Genomic DNA, 19,287 nt, shown 5'->3' with positions numbered 1-19,287 from the left:
ATGCCCATGCCCATCTGTGGCAACTCAACCTCTTGTAAATGGCCCAAAAAGTGACATCAGCCTTCTGGTAGATTTAGCTCAGACATATGTTATTATTATTTTCCTCTGTTTTATTGCTCTATTAACCATACAAGATTTTATTTATTTGAACAATTTCCTTGCACTGGAGAAATATATAATTTCGTAATAAAATAAAATGTATTGCATCTTATACCGCTGCACCAAACAATTCCAGCCCAATGAGTCCTCGACCACAATCACCGCACGTGTTCTGCATTATGGCTTTAACCCACAGCTAATAGTGATATCAGATGTACTTAAGCCAGAAGCAGAACGGGCTCTTCCGCTCCTCACGAATGTAATGCAATAGTCAAAGTGTAAATTATGACAAACTGTGGATAGTAAATATTATCTTGGCTCATAAAATTGTCATCCGCCTGAAGCTTAGACTACACACTTGTGACTTGTCGGTGATGTTTTCCTAGTAGACTTCGATTTTACACAACACCAGTATATCAACTCATTAATTGTAAGAGGAACATAGGAAAATCAGAAAAGATGGTTCTAATTAAAATATGAATGTACTGCCCATTTTATTATATGATGTCAAATGTTAAACTATAATCTGCAGATTTATGCACTTTAATACAGAGGTGGAACTTTGAAGCACGCTTTGTTCTACAACAGTGCTGTTGAGATTTGATGATATGATAGTAGTAGCCAGTAAAGTAAAAATAGAATCATTTATAAAACGCTGTCACTTTAACATCTTCTCTTGGTCACACTCTACTGTCCAGACGTCCCAATTTAGCAGCAATTTTACCTGTGTAGTCTGGACCCCCTCACCCCTGCTATAACAGCAGTCTGGCTGTTTAGTTAGAATGAATTCCCCACGATCATAGTAGACTGGAGCGTAGTCTGGACTGTTCCCTCCCAGCTGTGTAGCTGGGAATGTAAAGCAGTCTGTCTATGTAGTTGGAGCTCCCACTATAACAACAGTTTTAATATGTAGTATGGAGCGCCCCCTATAAAAGCAGTTTTGAGATGTAGTCTGGAATGTCGTCTATTACATCTATAACATATATATATATATACCACCTGTTTGGATATGTATGTAGTTTGGACGACAACAGCAGTCTGACTGTGTAGTCTAGTTCATCCATTATAACAGCAGTTAGGGGTCCAGTGTACTGTAATATGGGTTGGTTCAGACTATACAGTCAGTATGTGTAATGACGGGGAAGGGAGACAGACAGGTGAGCCCTAATCTACCCGCCACTCAGTCCCTGCCTACTTGCAACGGCCCGTCCTAGGCGACGGCGTACAAATGGGCGACGGTCCCTACACTCAATAAGTGCACAACAGACAAGCAGACAAGGGTACACAGAAGCTAAGGGAAATGGGGCAGTTGCCCACGGCAACACCGTGAGCAACAAGAGTAGTGAACGAGCCGAGTAAAACCAGGAGTGTACGAGGTACCAAACGCAGAGCAGGAGAGTAGTCAGTAAGCCAGGGTCAATATGAAGCAGGGACAAATAGTTCAAGCAGCAGCAGCAGAGCCAGGAAACAGGAGAATCACAGGCAAAGGAGGAGCAGGAAGTGAAGGTATAAATAGACAGAGGGCGGGAGTTAGCTCCGTCTGGCCAGCCTGTGATAGGCTCTCCCACTCCTCAGCCTCCCAGCCTGATTGGTAGAAGGAGGGGTCACTCGATCAGACTTAGGAGCAGGTGCAGACTGACTAACCACGGGCGTCGACACAGAAGCTGTGTCTGGCAAATCCTTTACAGTATGCAGTTATATAGCACTATATCATCAAAAAATTAATCTATCTATCCATCCATCCATCCAATGATCTGCTATCTATCTATCTATCTATCTATCTATCTATCTATCTATCTATCTATCTATCTATCTATCTATCTATCTATCTATCTATCTATCTATCTAATATCTACCAATTGTCTTTAAAGTATATATTAAATGAAATTAAACATATATTGTAAAATAAATAAACAGTTTAGCAGAAACTATTCTTAAAAAAACCTCATATTTTGATTTGACTGGATTTGCTGTGAATTGCCCTTTTCCAAGTTTTCAAAAACATTATTGAATGCTGTTTCCCCTGTCCTACTGATTTATATCCTAAACATATTTACATTTAAGTCTAAGGAAATCCCTCTACAAATCTGTGCAACCTGAAGTCAACAAATCCCGCACACTACTGACTCAGATAGACTGTTCATTCTAGACAGATGATGTCACAGTCCTGACTGTGAGGCCAGTGAGGTAATAAATAGATCAGATGACAAGCAGCTGTAAGCCAGTAATGATAGTAGTAGTAGTAGTAGTAGTAGTAGTAGTAGTAGTAGTAGTAGTAGTAGTAGAGTAATAGTAGTAGTAGTATTAGTAGAGTAATAGTAGTAGTAGTAGTAGTAGTAATAGTAGTAGTAGTAATAGTAGTAGTAGTACTAGCAGAAGCAGTAGTAAAATTGTAGCATTTAGTATTCAACAATCTACATTCAACTTTTGAAATAGTTATATTAAATTAATTTTTGTACTGTAAGTCTTTAAAAGGGATCTTTTACCAGAGAAAGGTCCCTGCTAAGACTGTGGGTGCTCTTCCACCCATCAAATGACATCTGATCCTCATTCACAAGGCCATTTATTTTTCTCTACAGAATACAGATGACCATTACAGAGTCCTCTGGAGCAATCAGATGGCCCAAAAGGACTTACGTGGCAATAATTTCCCATATGCATGTAGCCCATAAAATAGATGTCCTAACATCAGAGGGTCTGTACAGTACAGTAGTAACTCTGCTATAGTACTTTATGGTGTTGTTCCTGGAACACCATCAGTATGGTATAATATTAGCAAACAGCCAATTCTGTTTTCCTGTAGTAATAGAAGTAGTCAATCCATTACCCATTATCCAGGGCTTTACAGGACCAACTTGACATCAACCTCTTTTAGTTAAAGTTGAGATCCACCTCCAGCGCAGTTGGTGCTGTAAATGTGTATTGGTAGTATCGCAGGGGTACTAGTGGTTACATTAGGAATACATACTGTTAAACACTGGTGTAATATTTTAAGAAAACAATATTTTTTCACCATTTTTTCCTTTGCACTACTTAATTCCCCCCTTGCTAAAAAAAAACACAAAATACAAGTAAAACAGTTTCCTTTCAAAATTGAGAGGAGAGACAATTTTATTCAATTGGGTAGTCATATTATATGTTTTATTAGATTGACTGGTTTAACTCATATCTTGTTTTTAATCTTCATTATTATTCTATGACTTAATTATAAAAAACATGAAAAACAATAAATAGATCAGGAGTCAGTTTATCTGGGCATTAGGAGTCGATTATCTGGGCTGTATTTTGCTTTCCATTTCATTCCTCACAAATATTTTTTTTATTCACATTTTTTTTAACAAGTGTTCTCATTCTAGTCAAAAGTATTTTATTAACATTGAATTGAGATCATGTATTTAAGTCTGGTGGAAAGATCCCATAGCCACAAAGGGTTTTAAAGTTATTCCCTTGTTCGACATGGACCATTTAATTCCTGCCCCACATCTGATGCTGTGTTTAGAGGAATTTATGCAGCAGTTATTAAAATGAAAGATTGAATTTTACGGATCTGATTGTTTTCCAAAACTTGAATTTTTCCACTGAAAGCTCCAGAGGAATGTTAGGAAACGTGTTCAACATATAAGAAACTTTTAGCTTCCATTTAGATGTACTCTGAGGGATGTCAATTAAGCCTAGGAAATGGAAACTGGGTATGGATAATACCAGGAATTATCATTCTTCATCCTCCATTTTGTTTAACATTGCCTGTTGTAATCTTACGCCTGTCCTATGCCAAATGTCATCTAATGTATTACTAAATCCAACATAAGTTCACTTAATCTTTATTAATAAAAAGTAAAGCTCAGAGTAGGCATCTATATCAGTGCCGCTGACATTGCACCCCAGGGACTGCATGTTATCAGCGGGGAAGCCGAGGTCAAGAATCACCCAGGATATCTGCATTCTAGGTTTTTATTCATATTGGCAGTCTGCCAGTCTATGTCAACATCCAAAATATTCCCTCTCCCGTTTCTTAGCCTATAGAGGATAGCCCAGAGTGAAAGTGATATGTATTAAAACAAGCAGAGTCCCAGAGATGTCACTCATTGGATATTTTTGAGTGGGACAGTGCATACTAAAAATAAGCAGTACTTCAAATCTGCAAAATACTATTTTATATACCAACCTTCAAAAACAAATATTCTAGAACAAAAACATATAATATAATCAGTTTACGCATAGAGGACATTGTTTTTTGTTTGTTTTTTGACCAAGCAAAAGCTATTATCTGCTTTTGAGACAGGATCACATGAAATACCCCTAAATTATTATTCACAGATTTCCATTTCCATGCTATAATATAGTCATAGCAATCATTGCCAGAGAAACTACTGTATTCACACATGACAGATAAAATTTTTTAACCAATTGTCACGAAGGGTCTGTGGACCCACTGGGCCGTACCACCTTGGCGGTAAGGCAGCTGGCCAACAGGGCACAGGTCAATGTCTATAGTTCGTATAGGTACTTGTGGCAGCTCGGACAGCAGCAGGGCAGGCTCGGCTTGGACTAGACAGCAGGTAGACGTCAGGCGAGGTGAAGCAGGTCAGACGTGGGATACAGCACAGCACAACACGACTTTGGCACAGCACAGTGATAGACCAGGATAGTATGGAATGCAGGGAAGAAGAACAGGAAAACATTAGGAGGCCATCACGTAGACAAACTTAGGAAACATCAACAACGCTCAGTCATAGAAGCAGGGGACTGGAGCCCTCTTATAGTCCAGGGTACTCACGGGTTCAAGTTCATCAGAAGTCCGGTGCGCGCGCTGCCCCTTTAAGAGTGGGCATGAGTTTGCGCGCGCACCCTACGGGATCCGGCTGAGGTGAGTGGACGCGAGCACTGGCGTCTCCTGAGGAGGAGGCTGGGGCCAGCGCTTGCCGACTCGTGGCTGCGGCTGTCAGGAGAAGATTGGAGCTGACAGCCCGCAGCCACGGACATTACACCAATGCATCAGTTTTATTGCTAAAGAATGAGCATTTGTTACAATACATCTTAATATTACTGATAATTTTATATCCTATAACTATAAAAGCGCTGTCTGTACACTGGCAACTTGTGGCAATAATCCAGTAATATGTCAGACAATTGCTACAATTCAAGTGCAAAATTTTAGTCCCAAAGTGCTAATTTTCTTTGCTTTTCCTTAATGTGCTTTATTTACATATGGGTTGCATGTAGCTTCCTTCCTCCCTTCGTTCTTTCTCTTCTTGCTCCTTCCCTCCTTTTCTTTTTACCTTTCTTACTCTCTTCCTTCTACCCTAGTGTCCTCTGACCCTTTCTTCTTTCCTTGATCGCTTCCATCCTTTCTCCCCCTTATGCCTCATGCACACGACAGTGTGCGCCGGCCGAGTCCCATCAGTGATCCGTGGAAAGATAGGACTTGTCCTATCTTTCCACGGATCAGGGAATCGGGTCAGTTTTCACAGACCCTATTCACCCGCTAAAGTCAATGGGTCCTTGAAGACTATCGGGTGCCACTCGGATGCCGTTAAACACAGCCCGAGTGGCACATCGGCTTCCTGACCCCGGTCCTACCTTGTCACATTCCCGCTGCTCTCCAGCCACTGTCTGACGAGGTGGTCAGGACTACAGAAACACCTGAGCTACGCTGTTTCCATAACTCCCGTAGAAGGGAATGAGATTTACGGAAACAGCATGGCACGGCGAGATGCGCTGTTTCCAGAACTCAGGAGCTACAGAAACAACGGATATGCTACGAATGTCATAGATGAGAAAATCTTGTCAATTTAACATCTGGAATGTTTCAAAGTGTTGTTAAAAAGTGGAGTTTTACATCAATTGTATATGAGTGTCCACCATAGTAAAGTGAGCACAATGAAGGAACATGTTGGACAGAGAGGTTATCTGTTGTCAGCACCCTAGTTTCGGAAATAATTCTTTGGGATCTTTTTGCTGTAGGTAATAGGCTGGTTCACTCGGAGATCAAGTCTCTCCCACAGGGTTTTATTGCCGTGCAGGCCATGTGTAATCTCTCTCCTGCCCATGAAAGCACAAGCATCTAATTGCAGACTATGTGCAAATCCTGCCACCAAAACATGTGAGAGGGAACTGTATGTGGCCTCAAACCTCTGACCCCTGCCACCCCTTTTACAAGGTGTTCGCTTGCCATATGGGCTATAAAGAAACAGTTAAAGGAACAATTCCTTCTCAAGGACTATTTATCACATACTCAAGTAATTGTCAGACTTTTATTTCCTTTTCTTCCTACAAAATCCTAAATATATAAATATTTTTTAGCACAATATTTGTCTGTACAATCAATCTAAAACCATAAATATAAAATCCCCTGAAGAAAAAATTAGACCAATCCCGAAATGCATAGTACATGCAATAAATCTAGTTGAATTATGCCAAGCGTCTTCCTGCAATAATAGTGCCCGTTATACATACTGTGAGGTTTTTGGATATTTGGTGAAAGATATATAAGGTACCATTAGGAAACCTGTCAAAGGGAAAAGGGGGAATTGAGCCCAAGGTCTTTCCCTTATAGATGAATCGCCGCTACATTCGTGTCGATGATTCACAGGGAGCAAGCAAAAGGGAAGCAGCGCTCGTACCCCCTTCAAAACAGCTGATCGGCTGGTGTCCCGGGAGTCAGACACTGACCAATCAGCTATTGATGGCCTATCCTGAGGATAGGCCATCAATTTTTAGGGACCGGAAAACCCCTTTAACTGGCCAATCAAAAAACGGCCAGGTATGGCTTACTAAGGGCTGAAAATATCAATTTTCATATTGACCCTGGCTTACTGACTACTCTCCTGCTCTGCGTTTGGTACCTCGTACACTCCTGGTTTTACTCGGCTCGTTCACTACTCTTGTTGCTCACGGTGTTGCCATGGGCAACTGCCCCATTTCCCTTAGCTTCTGTGTACCCTTGTCTGCTTGTCTGTTGTGCACTTATTGAGTGTAGGGACCGTCGCCCATTTGTACGCCGTCGCCTAGGACGGGCCGTTGCAAGTAGGCAGGGACTGAGTGGCGGGTAGATTAGATATTTTAGACTAACATAATATATCAAAACTGGTACAAAAGACAAAAGGAGTTGTTGCCCGTGCTAACCAATCAGATTGCCCTTTAATTTTTTGTAAGCTCTCCGAAAAAATTATAGTGAGCTGATGGCATGAGCACATAGTCTGCTTTTCTTTTGCACCAGTTTTAATACGTGTCCGCCAATATATATGTAGTATGGAAGAGAGCGTTAGTTTGTACAGGTTCTAATATGACCTACGGTAAAATACCATATGTTAATCCTCTAGAAGGAATACGTGCCGGCAGTAAACCAACACATCTGTCTCATCATTTTAGCTACCAGCGCTCCACACTACAAGACTTAGGCAAACAAATTGTATGTAATTTATTGTGGATGAATTGTCCACATTTCATGGCCCTGATCTGAAATGGTTCATTGCCAATTTCATCTTTTAAAATGTCAACAAAACATAAATAACTGGAACTCACTTACTTAGAAAACATCTTCCATTTACACATGCTTTTATTTTTTTACATAGTCGTTTTGGCAGGAAAGACACATATTGCAAGTAACGCTTCATTTATCTGTTTCCATCAGCCGCCTCTGGAGCCAAGGCCACAAAATAATTTGGAATAATTTGTTGCTTTTTATAAAGAGCTTTTTTGAGGGGGATCTGAGTATGGCACTAGATGAGTACTTTAATATTAAAAGCTAAACAGTAGTTAATGAAAAGGCACCAATGATAATAATATGGTTAATATCATGCAACATGGACTGTGTCTGGTATTGCAGCCAAGCCCAATTCAAGTGAATGGGGCTGACTTGCAATACTAGACACAGCCCATGGACAAAAGTGGCACTGTTTCTGTAAAAAATACAGACCTTTGTTTGTAATTCTGTACAACCCCTTTAAACATTACATTAAGCCACTTCTTCCTTCCATGTCTCCAAACAAAAGTTTGGTGACATTCAATTTTGTGACATTCAATTGCTTACAACTTCCACATGGGTTGTCACCCAACTCCCTCAATCTCTTGAATGGCACATCTGCTTATTTCTGCAGTAATATAGGAGCAGGGGATGTTTCATGGCATAACTGGGCAAGTTTGTCTTAAAGGAGTCTAGGAATCCTGGCTGGCAACCCCTATAGGACTTGTAACCATTATCAGATTCGTTGTTACATTTCCCATGAACTCCATCAATTTCCATGTGGTTTGGTAAAATACAGGAGATCATGAGAATGGAGGATCTTTCTGCATCTATGAGAGGAACTCATCAAAACCTGGTACCATTGGATTCGATCTCAGTCTTCATCGGAATATAGGGCCATTGTTGTCTCTAAACTCCAATCATTCCGGTCTTGATCTGTATGTTGGTCTCATACCCCCTTCCCCTTCTCTTCCTTCCTATTTCCCCTTCTGTCTTTCTCTACTTTATTCTAATACTAATGTATTACGCAAATGTGATATGTCGACGGTGTGCAGCCGTCAAGTTTTCTTGTGCACTTATGCTGTTGATCGTTTCTCTTTTTTGCAATGTTGCTTTTTGTTGGCTTGCGTGCCGATGTTTGCACTTTATTCTCATATACTTAATATTTAAAATGAAAATAAAAGAATTTATAAAAAAAAAAAAAAAGTTCTCGAATTGGTCTAAAGAAGTCACGAGACCAATACTGTAATACATAGGATCTCAATAAAACGTATTCATTATATATATATATATATATAAAAGTTAATAATAGTAGGAATATTACAATTCTATATTTCCTCTCATCTTCCAGGGTGGGAGTCCAAGTGTGGCTGAAGCAATTTTCTGTGCTGCTCCCATGCCATATTAACAGAAGAATTGAGCTATTGCTCAGTTACATAATGGTGTATACGTGACCTTTATTGCATAGTCGGTGCCATAGTATAATATAGCAACACAATAAAGCTTCATGGAAATGTGTAAAGAGGTTGATATCAGGAGTGCAGCTATAGGGGCACACAGGTAGCAGTCGCACCCGGAGCCTGAGAGGGCTCTAAGGCACCTTTGCCACATAAGAGGACGCCGGTGTTATCATAGGTAAAGAATAGGTGGGGGCACTGTTACAGATTTTTAACTGGGGCTCAGAAGCTTCAAGTTATGCCTCTGTCACCAATAGCTTAAAAACAGAGAATATTCATATTATTCACACAATGGGGCAGATTTACTACTGCGTTGGATCTAGAAACCATTGAAAAATGTGCCAAATTTTGGTGCAAGTTGGTGTAATTAGGTGCAAATTTGCTATTTGAACCTCACTAGACACTTTTCAAAAGTGTCTCAAAAAGAAGTGTGACTTAGCGGGGAAGGGGCATGGCTTGAAATGCGCCAATGTATGTCAAAAAATGTGCACAAAATTGTGGCGCAAAATAAGCCAAATGAAAGGTGGTATGAGAAAGAGAAAAGAGTCTAAGGGTATGCAGACACAGAGGAAATTTACGGGTAATCTGCAGCGGATTCCGCCACATAATTCTGCCTCCCATTTATTTTAATTGGAGTCGGACACTTCTTCTTCCCGTTAGCCGATTTTTTCAGCTAGAGGAAAAAAGAAGTGTCCTTCTCAATCTTCGTGCAGGTTCCGCCCGAACCTTCCATTGGAGTCAATGGGAGGGAGGAATCTTCCTGCCCACGGCAGAAATAGTTCCATGGCGGATTTTGTGGCGGTACCCGCCGCGCAAAATCCGCAGTGTGAACAGCACCTAACAGGTCATGCAAAATGTACCAAAATGATCATACAGCATGCACCACTGTGAGAAAATTGGCGCATTTTGGGACTGCCTGGTCTAAGTTTACGCTGGCTAACTATTAAACTATTAAAGCATTAGTAAATGCAGGGCATTGTCTTCCAATTACTTTAAATTTGCTTCTTAAAATATTTACAGGATTATTCCATCTAAAAACTGAATATAAAATGAACAAAAGACAAATAGAAATACTCAATTAGCATATAATCAAAATGTACATTTATTGAAGCGTTGACTATATTTCGGCGTCTACCTCCACCTTTATTACTTACTTTGTCTATATTGCAGGAGAGGGACAATTTACCAGATTTGGTTGCACTTATTAACCTTGATCGGCTCATTAAAGACGCATTAATTCCTCAGATCACATCTCTCATATAACGGTATTGAGCCTCTAATGCGCAGCGGACACAGTCAGGTTACACGTCCCGCAGCTGGGGCTAGTATAACACCGTTATCCATGCGTTTCTGTTATAAAGCAAGATCAAGGATCAAATATGGTTTAAGCTTTTACAAATGGGCCCAGGAGAAGCTCACACTGAACTTAAATCCTATTCCCATATTATTACTGCTCCTTCTCCGTAGTGAATAGCGCACTATACTAGTAAATCCTAAGCAGGAATAGCTGTTCTTTCTTGTTCATAATAAACATCTCTCATATTATTATATGCGGGAAATTATTTAAGCTTTCCTGTATTTGTTACGTAACCACAAGTAGAAAAATAGCAGAGGAAAGATAATCCAGGCTCCATCTATATACAGGAAATTCCACTTTATTCTGAAGTGTCTTTCTCACCAGTCCACGACTACAAAGGCAGCCTGTGATGTAATAGACTAAAATAGACCTGCTGTAAGATATATATATATATGTACATATGTATGTGTTTTTTGGTAAATAATTGGATTTTAGAAATGCTGTCATTGATAGCTATACACATTATTTGTATCTGCTATTTTTCAGTTCACCATAAGGCGGCGGGAAATCTGTTCCCCCTAGTGGCAGCAGGAGTCCCTGCCATGTGGCAGAACAATCCACTTGAAAGATTCTGATTGTTCCAGATGTGATATCATAGACAATTTGTAGTCATGTGAAACCAGCCCACATCTTCTCATCGTGATCTCAATCATCACACGGCTCAATGTTACTGAATGGGTCATCACCTGCTATGAAGATCACACAATGGCTCCTGCCATCCACACGTGAAAAGTCTGAGTTTTAGGGTAGTCCGGGCCTAACCTTGACATGGTCACATTTATCTTTGGTGAAGTTGTGAGTCTTTCCTTATTGGTACAATATAAATTAAGAGGCCGTCATTGTGCAGCTCTATATTTTTACAATATTCTGAAGTTAACCAGTAAGTTTTACTTATTTGCAAAAATATTGCCACATGGACCTCCTGTGGTTCCTTGCTTAGGAGAGTCTTTCTCTAAGGTCTCATTTATGAGTTGTATGGAGCAGGAATATTTCACCCATAGAAGTCTATGGGCCCATACTGTACCTATTTCATTAGAGGGATACAGAATCTGATTGAAAAAATTGTGCTTTATTCTATCAGCTGCTTTATTATGGAGATATTCTCCTGTAAATGTGTTTCCTCCTCCATACGGTGCCATACGGAGGAACCCAATAGTGGTAAATAGAGTGCCTAGCATTTCCAATGCCGGCAGCCGTGATATACTGCTCTTATTAGAATGCATAAGCACAATACATTAATGTTGGAAATGCCTGAATAGAAACAATTGCCAAAATAGCGAAAATGTAATGAAGACAGATATTTTATAAAAATAGTAGATTTTATGTTTGTTGACAATTTTGCCAAACTCAATTCAAAATTGAATTTTATTTTTACAATTTATTTTTTTTAAATGAACTTAACATTACTTGCGTTATTACTCTTTATGGTCTTTTAGATATCACCACATTCATCAGTTTTTGTTTTTCTAAAATATTTTCCTGTCTGCTCCACTGCCTGTGAGGGTCACTGTGGGGAGAAGCCTGCTACCTACTAGAATTTGACACCTTCAGAGAGAACCACCTGGCTTATCCTTCTGAAGGGTCTAGCATGACATATCATATTGTTGGCATCTCCTCTGCTGCTAATGATATACTCAACATCTTGAATCTCACGAACATGTGTTCTACATTAAGATGCTGTGCCTAAGAGTCATAATCATTGCGAGCCAAGGTAATAACTTGATACAGGTGCCAAAAGAGGGGCAAAATCTGTTCCCATTTTATGCAGTGTGTGCCAATGCTAAAGTATCAAATATATCACATACTGGTTTATACAAAAACTGAGCTGAATGGTAAAAAAAGGAGTCAAATTAATTTTGCGTATTGAATTCAGAAATAATTTTTCAGAAGCCGAAGCATCGGAGAAGTTACATCAGCCTTATGGTTTATGTAAAACCTCAGAGTCGTACAGAACCATAATACGGCATTCATAGAAGTTTATAGGGCCACTATGAGATAGATAGATAGATAGATAGATAGATAGATAGATAGATAGATAGATAGATAGATAGATAGATAGATAGATAGATAGATAGATAGATAGATTGAAACAATGGGAAAAATATATATTATAATGTTATAAAATGTTTTAAAAGGGTTCCCTGGCTTTAGCAAACGTGAAAATTACTACAATTACTGGGGTTGTGGACTGTATGGGAATGAATAAATCCAGAGCCAATCGAAGCAAAAGACTAGGACCCATAGGATCAGTTAAAGGAACACTCCGGGAAATACCTATACGCTATGTTATGCTTAGTGCAGAACCTGAGGGGCTAGAGTGTCACACAAGGGTTCAAAGAACCCCAACGAGAAAACTGTGTTATGCAGAAAAAAAATTCTTCAAAATGAAATATAATGTAAGGGCACATTCAGACGTGGCGGAATTGCTGTTGAATTCTGCTGTGGACAGTCCATAGTGCAATTCTGCAGCAGCCGTTTTTTACATTTGTTTCTATACAGATTTCAGACTTTGCATTGCAAAAACTGAACTCTGTGGCAACTCCGCTGTGATATCCGCAACGTTTGAATTACCTGTCAAATATGAAAATGTTGCTGCATATTCGTTGCGTAATTGCCGCGAATCTGCAGCAACATTTGCAGTGGAAAAATTCTGCCACGTCTGAACGTGCCCTAATTGTTTTATGTCTGGAACTATAAAAAAAACAGGGCAGGGGTAAAATTCTAAATTTCAATTTAAAATGGCAGAGCCTTGCCTACATATTGCTGCTTATAACGTCCCAGAGTTTGAACTGTACTTTGGCTTGACTGCAACATTTTGTTGATCTTCATTTTTGCACACTTCAAAGTAATATTTTTCTTTCCACCTCTACAGAAGGTGCAATTTTGTTACTGGTGTATGACTATGGCAGGGTTTACGAGCAGCAAGAAGCAGCTTGAGGTGTGATCTCTGCTTGGCTTTACTGTGCAGAATCCAGATGCTGCCTCATTTGTGATCCAATGTGTGAGTCTTTTCATGTGGAGCATGAGGAAAACACAGTGGAAAGAATCTCACACTTAAAACAATGTCTTAAAGAGAAAAAAACCCCCAGATGAGACAAAATATTCCATTAGGATGGCTGCAGTATGTCAAGGAGTTCCAAGGATAGTAATGCAGTAATGATATCATACGGCAAACGTCTGGGCGGCTGTCTGAGTACATTGTTTAAAACCTGCTAACCCTCAATGTCATATTTTTATGTGGGACTGCTCTACATTTCATTCATCAGAATAATGAAGTGGACGTACCTCCAAACAGCCTTCTTTTCTTTTCGGAGATCATCTGAGCTCGCCTGTATTGCTGAATTGTATGTACTAGGGGAACATTAAGCTGTGTTCCTACTAATAGAGTCAATCTAAATGAATGAATTTGTCTGCAATTATACTCAGCCCCTTGGGGAAACGGGAATACTGGTTGATTCCCAACTCTTTTGTTTGCCAGTGTTGTGCCACTTGGGGAGACAAATGCCCAGGCGGTCAGGGAACGGGTCTAACTTGAGCTAGGGCCAACCATCCTCTTTTCTTAAGATTAATTGCATTGCCGCAATATGACAAATGGTTGTAAGTTCAACATCCCAATGTCTTTTAGCAGTGGAGGTCTAATACATGATATCGTATAACAACATGTTTCCTTTCCTGAGGCTACTGTTATAGGAGTTACAGTATGGAGTTGTTACGCAAGGCTAATTAAAGAAAGAAAAAGAAAAAATGATATGCTAACAAATATATACAATTATATACTGTATAATATACAGAGAACGTCAAAAAGACTTTACTCAATTCTGTCAAATGTTTGGCTGGGCCAAATGGACAATTGGCTAATTCAAGCACATCGGAGGGACCATGTTAGCTTTTGATGGTGATCTTCTGACTGTAGGTTCCACTCTTTCCAATGCTGAGACTCTTAATTTTGATATAGCTTTATTAAACTTGTATAGATGCTGTCTGCAGAAAAGTTGAGTGCCATATAGCAATAGAGAGGATAAATTCAGCATGCCCTTCCGAAGATTCATAATAGCCCCAATAAAATAAGGGGTTAATCTTAATTTCAGGATGGGGATGAAGGCAATTTTTTATGCCCATTTGTAAACTATGTAACCAGAACTGCATATGTGGTCTTTAAATGATATCTCCAGTTTGGATATGCAGTTCCTTAACCCCTTAAAGATTGAGCCATTTTTTGCTTTTTATTTTAGTTTTTCACTCCCCGTCTTCCAAGAGCCATAACTTTTTTATTTTTCCGTCAATAGAGCGGTGTGAGGGCTTATTGTTTGCAGAAGGAGTTGTAGTTTCTATTGAAACCATTTAAAGTAACGTATAATGTACTGGGAAACGGAAAAAATATATTTGCGGGCTCTAATTGGAAAAAACTGTGATTCCTACATTTGTCTTTTGGTTTTCGTTTTTACGGCTTTCACCGTGTGGTAAAAATGACAACTTAACTTTATTCGGCGGCTCAATACGATTATGGTGATACTAAATTTCTATATTTTTTTTATATTTTACTACTTTAACAAAAAAAAATATTTGTTAAAAAAAAAATTGTTTTGTTTCACCACATTCTGAGAGCCATAACTTTTTATTTTTCTGTAGATTGAGTGGTGTGAGGGCTTATTTTTTGCATGACGAGATTTAGTTATTATTGGTACCATTTTTTGGTACATATAACTTTTTCATCACCTTCTATAAAAAAAATTTCGAGAGCTAAGGTGACAAAAAAACAGTGATTTTCACTGTTCCTGTCCGTTAGTGTCGGGTGTCAGCTGTAATACATAGCTGACACCCGCTGAGTGCGCTCCATACTTCCCTTTACCACTTATCACATACATGTGATAAGTGATAATACGTCACGGGGCTAATATATACTCACTATCAGATCTTAACTGGTTGAGATGAAACTAATTTCCCCACTGCCTCATTCATGCCTCTTCATGGTCTACAGACAGTTTTATAACACTCTGACGCCTGTGCTTCATAGACAACCAATAGACTACCATAAAGGTTTCTATTATAGTAACTACTGAGTTTAAACTTTAGCATTCAACCTCTTACAACAGGTTTAAAGTTACCGCTCATTGACTTTTTATAATGGTTGATCCAAACTATTATTATGACCAGTTTACCATATTTCATGGTTTCTTACATATTGTCATATTTTTTTTTGCACAGAAAATGGAGATCCTGTCACCAAACCAGAAACAAACAGTAAAGCCAGAAAAGAAAGAACGGCCTTCACGAAAGAGCAGCTGCGGGAGCTGGAGGCCGAATTTGCTCATCATAATTACCTGACTCGGCTTCGAAGATATGAAATAGCTGTGAACCTTGACCTCACCGAAAGACAAGTAGGTTCAATCTGTTGCTCTAATATTTAGATACTATGTTGGAACACTCGATTACCCATAGCAATAGTGTTTCCATAAAACAATAAAAAAATTCTATATAATCTTATTGGTCTCCCAGCAACTAGCTATGGAGTTTAGTAGGGGCTGTACACAGCTTTATATAGATTGGACCTCCAGAAAGGGGTGCTGATTCTGGTTGAATATGGGAATGATGCTGCGTGGCAAATAAACAGAACCCTGGTCAGTTACAGTATATCGAGACGGTGTTAAATTATATATATATATATATATATATATATACAGTACATGTACAGTACTGTGCAAAACTTCTATGCAATTGTGAAAAAGTGCTGCAAAGTCAGAATTCTTTCAAAAATATAATTATTAATGTTTTTTTTAATCAATTAGCAAAATACACAGTGAATGAACAGAAGAGAAATCTAAATCAAATCAATATTTGGTGGGACCACTCTTTGCCTTCAAATCAGCATAAATTCTTCTAGGTACACTTGCAAAAACTCATGGATTTTGTAGGATTATAGTCAGGTGTATGATTAGCCAATTATATTAAACAGGTGATAATGATCATCATTTTCATATGTAGGTTCAAACAGTCATTAACTATAACAGAAAAAGCTGTGTAGGAGGCTTAATACTGGGTGAGGAACAGCCAAACTCTGCTAGAAAGGTGAGGTTGTGGAAGGCAGTTTCATGTCACAGGTCCACCATGGTAAGACTGAGTACAGCAACAAGACACAAGGTAGTTATACTGCATCAGCAAGGTCACTCCCAGGCAAGATTTCAAAGCAGGTTTCAAGATGTGCTGTTCAAGCTCTTTTGAACAAGCACAAAGAAACGGGCAACGTTGGGGACCGTTGACGCAGTAGCTGGCCAAGGAAACTTAGTGCAGCAGATCAAAGACACATCAAGCTTACTTACCTTCGAAATCTAAAGATGTCCAGCAGTGTAATCGGCTCAGAACTGGCAGAAACCAGTGAGACACAGGTACACCCATCTACTGTTTGGATGAGTCTGGCCAGAAGTAGTCTTCATGGAAAAATTGCGGCGAAATTGCCATACCTTCGACATGGCAACAAGGCAAAGCGACTAAACTATGCACAAAAACATAGGAACTGGGGTGCAGAAAAATGGCAGCAAGTGCTCTAGGCTAATGAGTCAAAATGTGAAATATTTGGCTGTAACAAAAGGCAGTTTGTTTGCCGAAGGGCTGGAGAGCGGTACAATAATGGGTGTCTGCAGACAACAGTGAAGCATGATGGAGGTTCCATGGAGTTGGGAATTTGGTCAGGATTAATGGTGTCCTCAATGCTGAGAAATACAGACCGATAATTATCCATCATGCAATAGGGAGACGTCTGATTGGCTCCAAATTTATTCTGCAGCAGGACAACGGCTCCAAACATACAGCAAATGTCATTAACAACTATCTTCAGCGTAAAGAAGAAAAAGGAGCCATGGAAATGTTGATATGGCCTCCACAGAGCCCTGATCTCAACATCATCGAGTATATCTGGGATAACATGAAGAGATAGAAGTATTTGAGGAAGCCTACATCCACAGAAGATCTGTGGTTAGTTCTCCAAGATGTTTGGAACAACCTCCCTGCATAATTCCTTCAAAAACTGTGCGCAAGTCTGCCTAGAAGAATTGATGCTGTTTTGAAGGCAAAGGGTGGTCACACCAAATATTGATCTGATTTCGATTTCTCTCCTGTTCATTCATGTAGTATTTTGTTAATTGATAAAAAAAAACTATTAACACTTCTATTTTTGAAAGCATTCTTACCTTGCAGCATTTTTCCACAACTTCCTAAATCTTTAGCACAGTACTGTGTGTGTGTGTGTGTGTGTGTGTGTGTGTGTGTGTGTGTGTGTGTGTGTGTGTGTGTGTGTGTGTGTGTGAGTATATACATATATATACATATATATTAAGCAAAGTGTACACTTTAGGCGAAATAGTCCTGGGGCTCGGTAAATGGGTAAACCTCAATGTCTCTTATTGGTCACTTGCTAATATCCTTCAATGGAGCCATGAATAGGATGGCTTTGTTCAGGGGTCCTAGTTCCCAGACCCTCTTTGACAAATTAGTGACAAATCAGAAATGAGGAAAATTAAAGAATCTGATTGAAAGGGATGTCCTAAATTGAAAATCTCTTCTCAAAAGACAACAATCCCCTGCAGTGGTGGCTGGAAGAAAAATTAAGTATTACATGGTGCACATTCAAAAAAATGGGCAATGATGTGATACATGTTCGTCATTGGGTCTTACAATGACTATCTGCTCTGATTAACAGCGGGGGGTCCTGAGCAGGGGATCTCTTATATGACATCCATATACCCTAATAGGGCATATGGATAGGGGTTATCCAATTGGGACAACACTCTAAGGATTTCCAGGGTTGGTGGCAGGCACACCTGGGTTGATTCCAGGGCCCACTTGCCTTAAGGGGCCAATATCATTAGGCAAAACATGCTCTACACTTGTTAAACCAAAGGTGCGGTAGACAGTGACTGGGACTCAGTCACCCAAGAGTCTGCGTATATATATATAAACCAGCCCAGAAAATACTCGAGAATCTTTAATGAAAAACTTATTTTGCTTTTGCAGGTTAAAGTTTGGTTCCAAAACCGAAGAATGAAGTGGAAACGTGTCAAAGGTGGACAACCAGTGTCTCCAAATGATCAAGATGCAGATGACTTAGACTCTACAGCATCTCCCAGCTCTGAATAGCATGGTTCCCACATGCTCAGTGAACTATATTATTTCATACTTTCACAAGACAATACTCCATTCTTGGTCTTCCATCCTTGATCATACTGGTTAACCAAGCTAGTATGATTTAACTTTTTCCCTTTGCAGATAAATTTATCAAATTTTTTTCTTTTGTCAACATAATGGGCAGGATACTGGAACTCAGATAATGAATCAGCAGACTGGTCAGTGTTTCGACGATCAAACAAATTCCCCAACATGTAGTTGTAAGATATTAATTAAGATATCGGACATCTTTGTATACGAAAAATGTATATTGTAATTGCTATTTTAATAATATTTTTTAATACTTTTTCACAAAGTTCCTTTTCCTGAGGAAGATGTATCATAAACAAACCCATATCATGAGCTTGTTCTATGGCAGGCCTTACTCTACAATTTCTGCATATTTCTTAATGTACAAACAAGTATTCATCTCATATTTTTATTAATTGTTTCATTGAATAAGATGCCAAAATAATTCCCTCTTTTTTTTTACCCCCAAGACAAACATTTCAACATTTTATTTGTTTTTTTACATTGTTTTTTTAATTGTATTATATTGCGAGAAATTCTGTGTAAAGCTTCTCTTTTATTACAATTTTTATTAATAAAATGTGCTGTTTGCAAAGTAGTTGTAATAATTTATTTACATAAATATTGTTGCAAAAATAATCTATTGCCATTAAGATGGAGTTCACAGACTTGTAGGCACCCAAGTGCCATATCATACCCCCACAGCAGTAAAAACTGGAGAA

At 39.1% G+C, this 19,287-nt stretch overlaps 1 protein-coding gene across 1 annotated transcript in view; it reads left to right on the top strand.

Annotated features, from left to right (window-relative positions):
* The window catches only part of MEOX1 (mesenchyme homeobox 1), a 33,703-nt gene extending 14,668 nt beyond the window's left edge, over positions 1 to 19,035 (top strand). Inside the window, exons 2-3 of the mRNA XM_075845409.1 lie at positions 15,584 to 15,756; positions 18,386 to 19,035. Of these exons, the coding sequence (XP_075701524.1) occupies positions 15,584 to 15,756; positions 18,386 to 18,508 (296 nt within the window). The 3' untranslated portion in view covers positions 18,509 to 19,035. The remainder of the gene's footprint in view (positions 1 to 15,583; positions 15,757 to 18,385) is intronic.
* The last annotated feature ends 252 nt before the right edge of the window (positions 19,036 to 19,287 follow it).

Source organism: Rhinoderma darwinii, chromosome 13 (assembly GCF_050947455.1).
Source record: "Rhinoderma darwinii isolate aRhiDar2 chromosome 13, aRhiDar2.hap1, whole genome shotgun sequence".
NCBI lineage: Eukaryota > Metazoa > Chordata > Amphibia > Anura > Rhinodermatidae > Rhinoderma > Rhinoderma darwinii.
This window is presented reverse-complemented; position numbering and strand designations above follow the sequence as displayed.